Source organism: Pogonomyrmex barbatus, unplaced genomic scaffold (assembly GCF_055798465.1).
Source record: "Pogonomyrmex barbatus isolate J1 unplaced genomic scaffold, ASM5579846v1 scaffold2, whole genome shotgun sequence".
NCBI classification, from domain to species: domain Eukaryota; kingdom Metazoa; phylum Arthropoda; class Insecta; order Hymenoptera; family Formicidae; genus Pogonomyrmex; species Pogonomyrmex barbatus.
The window spans coordinates 17,392,767-17,402,270 of NW_028297116.1; the positions used below are offsets into that span (position 1 = coordinate 17,392,767).

The following is a 9,504-nucleotide window of genomic DNA, read 5'->3' on the forward strand; positions in this document are numbered from 1 at the left end:
AATATAAAAAAAAAGACATAAAACACAAAATTAGATAAAAAGTTAACAAATTATAAAATAATTGTAGTTAGCACATTAATTATTTGGTATTTTCAGAATTTTATATTATTATTTTGGTATTTTGGATTATTTGGTATTTTTATAGATAATTTTATAGGATTATTTGATATTTGGTATTTGACAATTATTTTCATTTTATATCAATTTCAAATTATTTTACTGGACAATGGCATTTACAAAAGAAAAACAGTATTTGAACATTATTTAGCAAATTATAACATATCTTAAGTATAATGTTATGTACTATTACTTTGTGTTTATTAGATTAAAATAGCTTTCTGCTTATTTAAACATATTTATTATATTATATTATATTTAAAGATATTGAAACATAGTTATGAGAAAGTTGAAATGTCTTTTTTTATCGGGATAATTCGATTAGGAAGTGAGTATAAATCGTAATTCGATTATTATTGTCATGTAGTTAAAGATGCTAAGTTTATAATTAACGTTTATGATATGAATGTACATATAGTGATTCTGTTTTGTTCTAATATGATTCGGAATTTATATAATATTTCCTATTTTATATTTTATTTTTCTATTATTTATTTCACATTTAAAAAAAATCTTCATTAGAGATTATCAGATTAGATTATCAGATTATTTGCAGTCAGGCATGTAAAAAGATGTTGTATATTATTTACATATTTAAATTTGTTTTGCGATAATATTTAAATATACGATAACATCTCATGTTTTTTTATATTCTGTATGTACTTGTTGTTTACAGTAAAATTTATTCCACATGTAACGTCACAGGATGTTATGATGTTCTCTCAGAAATTAAGTTTAAAGTTGTTATTAACGCAAAGCTCTTTTATTAAAAGTTTCCTTTATTATAAGTTTGAGTTAAATTAATGCACAAATATAATTCAATAAGATGAATTTGAAGTATTTTATAACATATATTTTTTTAATGTTACAGTATTATATTATATGATCATAGTGGAATCAACATTTAAATATAATTAACTGCAATAAGCTCAGAATATGTTCAAGCAGTCGATTGTATTAATTGATAATCTTGACAAACGGGATTTTAAGTGTCTAATCTATTTATTTATTTTTTTAAATTTGTATGTATACTCTTTACTCTTATATTTTTTATATCAGTTGAAAAATCGTTTTTGTTATTTGATATTTGATTATTGCGATAAACATCACGACATGCCTCAATGATCGAATTGGTAGATATTCAGATAATCAGATTCTAGGTTCAAAATATCTTTTTATCTTGATTAAGATGATATAAATTTTTTGTGGAAAAAGAAAATAATAGGTATTGAATTTGGTTGATAATTTAAAGGAGAAATTTTTGCTTTGGCTTTGAGTTGTTGCATTGGAAGATTCTTAAAAATAAAAACATATGGTTCATGACATAAATATTTTTTTATCTTGAATTTATATCTATATATAAATTTTAAAAAACAAATAGATTATTAGACGTCTAAAATTCCGTCTGCTGAGATTGCTTAGTACTATCGGTTGTTTTAATTTTTAATATTATGGAAATTATTATATATTGTTATATATAATATAAAATATTTTTAAACATTTGATTAATTGATTAATAAAATGATAAAACAGAATTATAAAACTACATATTTAAAAAATATCATAAGCAAAATTTGGAAGATAATTTAATAAAAATTTATATTTTACATCAATAATAGTTGTATTATCAAAAATCCGAAATGGGAATTGTTAGATATAAAAGAGCTCAGAAAATACATTTTGTCAAATACATTTTGTCAAATCAGATATATATTAACATTAAATCTGTACCAACAATTTGTACCAACAATATGTATACCTATATTATATAACTAGACAAATGACTGAGCTTTAAGAAAAAGTTATATTCTTTATAATTGAATGCAAATAATAATCAATTTTGTACTGGTTTAAAAAACAACCTTTGGATACAAATAAAACAAGTTTATTTTTTAATTTTAATTATAAACATAAACAGAAAATAAAAAAATAAAAGATAACATTGAATACAGGAAGTTGAATTTTTAAACAAAATTTGAAAACGATCATTTGACCAGTCGTTGTAAGTTTAATGTTAATCAAAACTCTTTGAAATATCTACATATTTTTGTTTATTTAAACATAGATTATGATAAAACAAAAGATCTTTTTTTCTCTGTAGGCATATTTTCATTATTGACGACATATTGAATTCTTCGAGAAATTTCGTGTTATAATCGATAAGAAAGCATAGAAAAATTCCGAAATAGTAATGACTGAGTTTGTACTTATCTATGTCGTGATTGACTTGGAGACATCATTCGATGTTCGGGTACACAATTATTCGTATACCTTTCGGTATCTCTAAGTGGGGTATAAGTCTGTGGTACTATGAAATTCACGAGCTTTCGATAGATAAGTTTGATACGATAAGCCGTCCAAGACAAAAGTCAAGCAGACTAAGAAAAGTGAACAACGAAACGGAGAATCGAATATTACTACATACTAGCGAGTGACGAGTAAAATTGGAGTAAAGTCGATAGTTCTTTGTAATCTTTATAATAAACGACAGTAAATCATAATTTAATTAATTTCGCCTACATACTGTGTGGAGTTTTCTCCCGACAATTCTGTATCAGGAGAATATCCTCACATTTCATGTAGATATTCTAATTAAAATAAAATAATGAGACATGTATTTCTTAATTAGTATTATCGCTTAACTTTTGGAATACGATAAACTTACAATAAATGTTTTTGACATAGCGTACAAAGTATCTTGTAATTCTCGGATCAACTTTTAAAGTAAATAAAAAAAGTTAAATTTAATTATAAATAGAAAAAATTTATTACCATTGTGCAATTTTTGTAACAATTAATAAACAATTAATTAATCAGAATTAACGAAGAAAGTCGAACTTTTAACAGTAAAAATTAAAAACAACTGCGCAAAGAGAGGAGATAATCCAGCGTTATGATAATTCGCAATTGCGATTTGCTATTTCAATTTGTAAAACACTTTTTCAAACATTTTTCAACATTTCTTATGATTATGACTGTGCGTAACACTGAACACTGTATTCTTGTGCTGATGTATATTCATGAATTTTTGTTTCTTATTTATTTCTTATAACAAGAGTTACGTCCAAAACATTTTACATAATTTTTACATAATTTAACCTATTATATTTCAATTAGCTTATTAAAAATCTGCATATAATATGAAATACTTTGTGTGTGTGTGTGTGTGTGTGTGTGTGTGTGTGTGTGTGTGTGTGTGTGTGTGTGTGTATTTGTATTGTGATTTCATTGAATATACAGAAAATTTTGTGTTTCAAAAAACAATGTTTACCAAATAGTTTCAGTTTATTTGTAATAAAATATATTGCACCTTTAACATATCTAAATGCTTTAAATGTAAATGTGCTAACGTCTCATTTTTTTTTTACATTATTTATTTAGCAATATTAGGTATTATAATAATTTAATTTATTGGCAACAGTATGTAGTAATAATATCTTAATGATTACTATTTGATATTGCTAGAGATTAAGCATTTCTTTTATAAGTTTTCTTGAACGCAAATCTTAGTTAAGTACAATTAGAGTGTAAAGACAGTTCAATAGAACAAATTAAAAAAAAATTACTGCAGCAGGCGATCCCTGGTTAAGGTGATATTTTTCGCAATATATATTTCTGGGAGGGAATTCTGGGGGGGAATGATAAAAGGGATTTTAATCGATATCAATAATATTGATTATCGAATTATTATAGAGCCATTACATTGAAAGTCTGTTAAACCAAAGCAGCGTAGTTGGTAATATAATTAATTGAATTTATTTCATATTAAAGGCTTTAGCAACTACCAAGATCCTGCTTGCCGAAGAAATGCCATGTTTCGCGTTGTAGTTTGTTAGTTAACGTACTCAGCCTATATCTATGTATTGTTTAAAAAAAAATATTTTATTATATATATTTTTGGTAATTATTTTAATAATTAATTTTGATTGTTTATTTAGAACGACTATAATTTATAACATAGGAAAGTGACAATAAAGTGTGCATTCAGAATATCAGACATACTGTGTTCCAAATATTTTTGGCAAAATGATTAACGAGGATTCAAAAGTAAGCAAGTAACAAAGTAAACATACATAATTGATTTAGTCATAGTTGATATAATGTTAAAAAAAAAATCATAAACATGTGAATAACAAGAAATACAAAAATTAAAGACATGGGACAAGACAAAAAATTAACAAATTATAAAATAATTATAAAATAAAGGAACTGTAAATAATAATTAAAATAATTAAAATAATTTGGAACTGTAATTATTTGTTATTTTTATTAGGATTTTAAGGAGTCAAGTTCAGATCATTTTACTGTGGACAATGGCGTTTACAAAGGGAAAGCAGTGTTTGAACATTATTTGGCAAATTACAAAAGTTTCGGAGAATTGATTTGGTGCAGCCTTAAAAAACACGGAGACAAAATTGCTTATGTAAGTCATAAAATGTTTATACATAACATTAATACATAAACTTTTTAAGCAGAATATTTAATAAATATTTAAATATTAAATATTTAAAATATATATAAATATTTAAAATTAAATGTACATAAATAAGAACATTTAACAAAAATATATTATTAAATTAAGAAGAATAATTAAAATATACAGATGACTGAAATTGAATTTATTATTGTACATCACTTTTTTATCAATCTACTTATGTGACATATGATGAAATATATATATAAAGTATATATATAAAATATATAAAATTTATTATAGTAAATACATACTTTTTAAAATATTCTATTTTATATATACTACTTATATACTATATTTATTTATATACTATATTTATTTATGTAAATAATTTGATAAATACTATTTACTATTAAACGGAATATTACATTTTTTTTTAATATTACAAGAAATTAGAAAAAAATAAAATTTTAACAAAATACATGAAAAACTGATTACAAAAGATTGTAATTGTACAGACCACATATTCAATTTTATTTTAATATTAAGTAAAAAATCGAATTTAAATCTAGAATTACGGAATTTTTCTTTATTAATAAGCGAGCAAAAATGATTAACTTTTGCAACAATGACAATGTTGTTCAGTTGGATGCGCACACGGAAGAAACAATGACATACGCAGAACTTCATGATAAAGCTGTAAGATGCGCGTTGTTTCTAATAAAACAAGGAATTAAATCTAATGACATTATTACTGTATCCACGCATAATCACTTAAACGCTATTGTGCCATGTCTTTCGGTAGCTTACATTAATGCTATTTTCGATACATGGAACGAGAAACTAGACTTGAGTAAGTTTCTCTGCGATAATTATTATTATTCTTAACTTCCCTAATTATATTTGTTTGATAAATTAAGAATAATTCAATTTTGAGATGATTTATTTCTTTATTAATAAAAAAATAATTATGATTAGAAACTACACTATATCATTTAAATCTGACCATGCCAAAGATAATTTTCTGCTGTGAGAAATCTGTACACGTTATCTTGAGCGCAATAAAAGAGAAAAACTGCAATTCCACCGTGGTGGTTTTTGGCAAGCATATCAATGCGATTTCCTTTGCCGATATACTGAATAATAGCAGTGATACAGAAGTGGAAAATTTTCATTATGCAGAACTTGATGACATTAAAAAGACGGCCTGTATTTTACACACTACAGGCATCACAGGATTGCCGAAAGGCATTGAAATATCCAACTACAGTATGATATATATTAGCCAAAATATAAAAGAAACCAAGGTAATACAAGGAAATGAAAATATAAATTTACTATCGTTCTCTCCTCTTTATTGGATAATTGGATTAGTGATAAACATAAGTGCAATTGTGTACAGCATCAAAATAATACTCTACCCAGAATTCGATGAAGAGATGATTTGTCGGTTAATTGAAAAATATAAGGTATTATATGTTAATATTAATTAACAAGTTTTAATTGTTATAATTTTCCAATTTAAGAAAATATAAAAATTGAAATGCCCACTTATATGGATATCTTACTAGAGCTTGTTTTACAAATAATCGTAACTTTGACTCTCTTGTGAGTTATATATAACATTAAATATAATAATTAAAATTAAAGCAAAATATAACTAAAAAAAATAATAATATTCGCGTTTTATAATAATATATATTCTTGTAACTGTTATTAAATTTCGAATTTAAAGTAATATTCTAAAGGTTTTTACGGATATTTCTTTCAAAATTGTGTTATTATTTCGTCTTGATAAAATAAATTGCAACATATACAAAATGTTGACATTTTCAAAAAATACGGATACTAATTTATGCGTGGCGCATGGTAAATTGCAAACTACAATACAATTTTGAATTTCGGTAAAGTTATTATTGTTATTAAAGTTACATAATTATGGTGGTCTTACATAAGCATACAATTTTTATACAATATTTATACATAATAGATTGGAATAAAAAATATAAATTATTTCATTGTCTAGATAACAACTCTGCATCTTATCACAAGCATGATTAATCGCTTTGTCAAAGGGAGTTACATAAAAAACTATTCATTATCGTCTTTAAAATACATAATAACTGGTGGTGCAATACTTAAATCAAAAGTTCAAGAAGAATTGAAAAATATTTTACCGCATGTTGCAATATATCAAGGTTATGGTAATAACGCTATAAAACATTAACATATATATTGATACGTTGATATATTGATATGTGTATGTAATATAGAATTTCAAACTTATATGTTATGTATCTAGGAATGACGGAAATCTGCGGTATCGCAACGTTTCAACTACCTAATCACAAAAATGGATCAAGCGGGACGGTAGTTAGCAATATGCAAATGAAGATCGTGAATCCAGAAAGTGGGAAAGTACTTGGTCCGAATCAATCTGGAGAAATATGTCTAAAATCTCCATTCATGATGACTGGTTATTATAGAAATTCCGAGATGACAAAAAATATGATCGATGACGAAGGTATATAGAGATATTCTATCTTAATAATAATATAATTATATGGAAAAAAGTTTAGTTATAAGAATTAACTAATGCGTGTAAAATGAACAAACTGTACTTTATTAAATTAAAAAAAATTTTTTTACGTAGCGTTATAAAATTATAAAAATAAATTTGAAATTCTTTCAGGATGGTTGCACTCAGGTGATCTTGGTTACGTAGATGAAGATGGGGAATTGTTCATTGTCGATAGGATAAAAGAACTCATAAAGTATAGAGGAAACCATATCTCACCTACAGAAATTGAGGATGTCTTAATGTCACATCCAGCAGTGCTAGAGACTGCCGTTATAGGGATTCCTTATGAATTAGATGATGAACATCCTGTTGCATTTGTTACTAAAAGACCTGACGCAATGGTACTATTTTTCTTTAAAGATATGATAAAGTAATAAATATAAAAAGAACACAAAAAAATGACTAGTTTTTTTACTACAGCCTTTTAAAATGTTGTATTTTATCATTATTCTTGTAATGTTCCAAATCAGTTTTTTTACAATAAGTCGATTTATTGTAAAAAACCGATTTGGAACTTGGAACGTTACAAGAATAATGATAAAATACAATATTTTAAACGACTGTAGAAAAAAACTAGCCATTTTTAAGCTAATGTCTAAGGAAATTTGATCAGTAAGTCAAGAAGTATAACATACTAAATCCCAGCCAATTTCACAGAAAGTAAAAAATCCGTGGTTCTGTGTAGGATTCTCTACATAATAACATTAATTATTAATAATAATAATAATAAACCTATATTTGATATTTCTATTAAATATGATATCTATAGAGATGAAGATGTAACATAAAAATTAAATCATAAAACATGGCACAATTAAAAATATTCAAAAATAAAGCAATTTGCACATTAGTTTGATTAAGATCACAATACAATACCTGAATTAGTTTAAAGTAATAATAAATCGATAAGAGACGAAAGAGATTAGAGAAAGGAAAATTATAAAACGAAACTACAGACACTGTTTTTATTAACGTTTTGGAATCTAATTGAAAAATTGTTTAATTGTAATAAAGGAGATAGTAAGTAATAAGATCGAAAACTTTCTTATATTATTTTTAAAAGAAATTTATTAGCAGCACTTATTATCGAATATTATTACTATTTTGAATGTAAAATCAATATGTATACTCTTATAATAAATTAAATTAAGATAGTATTAAAATACTACACTTTATTATGTTTATACATTATTTTATAACATAAAATTAAAAAATCCTTTTTATTGTATTAGCTTTTAAAGTAATTTATTTTGTATGTATAGGTGACTGATCAGGAATTAATAGACTTTGTTGCGAAGAATATGATGGATCACTGCCAACTTCGTGCAGGAGTGATATTTCTAGATAAGTTTCCCTACAAAGGTACAGGAAAAATTTCAAAGAAAGATTTGAAAATAATGGCTAGACAAATGTTAAACTATGCTGATTAATTACAAACTTCTTTTGAGATATCAGAATTTTTTATTGCTTATTTAAGCATAGTTATGAAATAATCTAAATTTTTCTTTTATCAAAATATTCTAATCAGGAAGTTAGAATGGACTGTAATCCATTTTGTAAGATTATTATTGTTGTGAAAATCAAAATAATAAATAAAATAATATATTATAATAATATATTATAATTTTAATGATATAATTCATTGCAATTTCTAATTATAAATAATATTTTATGTTAAAAAAATATATTAATGTTTTCAGCTTGTTGATTTATTTTCAATCAAATGTATAACAAATATTGTGCTTTACATATATTTGGATTTTCTATATATGATATAATATATCATATGTTTTTTATATTTCTTATCATTCTTGTTTAAAATGATTTACTTTATTAACAATAACATGATGTAATAATTTATTAATAATTTATTTTTGTTAATTTTTAATGATCAGTTTTAATAATTCGATAGTATCAAAATAAAGTGAAATGTATAACAGTTTTCATCAGCTAAGACTAAGTCTTGAGTTAGGTTAATGCATAAATACATCTCAGTAGAACAAGTTTAAAATCAAAAATTTTTATTATATATTTTTTTTAATGTTACAGTAATATTATAACATCTTTATTTATATAATTAAATAAAGATAAAGTACTGAATTACGAAATTGTACAAAAATATTGTTTTATTGATATAATAAAATATAATTTGTTAATTTAGTAATAAAATTTGTACGTTTAATTATTATTAAAATGCGATTTTGAAGCGGGAACAAAAACTTGCATAAGTCTCTTTGCGATAACTATTGCCAAACGTATACTCAATTATATTAGAAATAATCCTTTTCTGATTTCTATTCTATTAATAAGTATTTCGGAAACTGAAACTACTTATCCAATTATTAAGTTGTAATTGAATAGATCTTATTTTTTAATCCAACAAATCATATTC

General features: G+C 24.1%; 1 protein-coding gene across 7 annotated transcripts; it reads left to right on the plus strand.

Moving 5' to 3' along the window:
- The first annotated feature begins 2,193 nt into the window (after window positions 1–2,193).
- Window positions 2,194–9,054, plus strand: LOC148936724 (uncharacterized). Of its 7 annotated transcripts, XM_089076266.1 has the most exons (10): window positions 2,342–2,566; window positions 4,056–4,164; window positions 4,391–4,540; window positions 5,132–5,384; window positions 5,510–6,000; window positions 6,558–6,735; window positions 6,834–7,055; window positions 7,224–7,453; window positions 8,375–8,474; window positions 8,813–9,054. In XM_089076266.1, exons 2-10 carry the CDS (start codon window positions 4,144–4,146, stop codon window positions 8,818–8,820), a joined length of 1,653 nt encoding a protein of 550 aa, XP_088932392.1. In that variant the 5' UTR covers window positions 2,342–2,566; window positions 4,056–4,143; the 3' UTR covers window positions 8,821–9,054. The 7 variants fall into 7 exon arrangements, with proteins under 7 accessions (XP_088932390.1, XP_088932389.1, XP_088932386.1 ...); XM_089076264.1 differs by having other exon boundaries at window positions 2,194–2,566; window positions 6,558–6,729; window positions 8,375–9,054; XM_089076263.1 differs by having other exon boundaries at window positions 2,340–2,566; window positions 4,079–4,164; window positions 8,375–9,054.
- The last annotated feature ends 450 nt before the right edge of the window (window positions 9,055–9,504 follow it).

Coding starts and splice junctions, on each gene's coding strand:
- LOC148936724 (XM_089076263.1), top strand. CDS start 4,144: ATGATTAACGAGGATTCAAAA. Junction 5,385..5,509: donor GAACGAGAAACTAGACTTGA/GTAAGTTTCTCT, acceptor AATTATGATTAG/AAACTACACTATATCATTTA. Junction 7,454..8,374: donor CTAAAAGACCTGACGCAATG/GTACTATTTTTC, acceptor TTGTATGTATAG/GTGACTGATCAGGAATTAAT.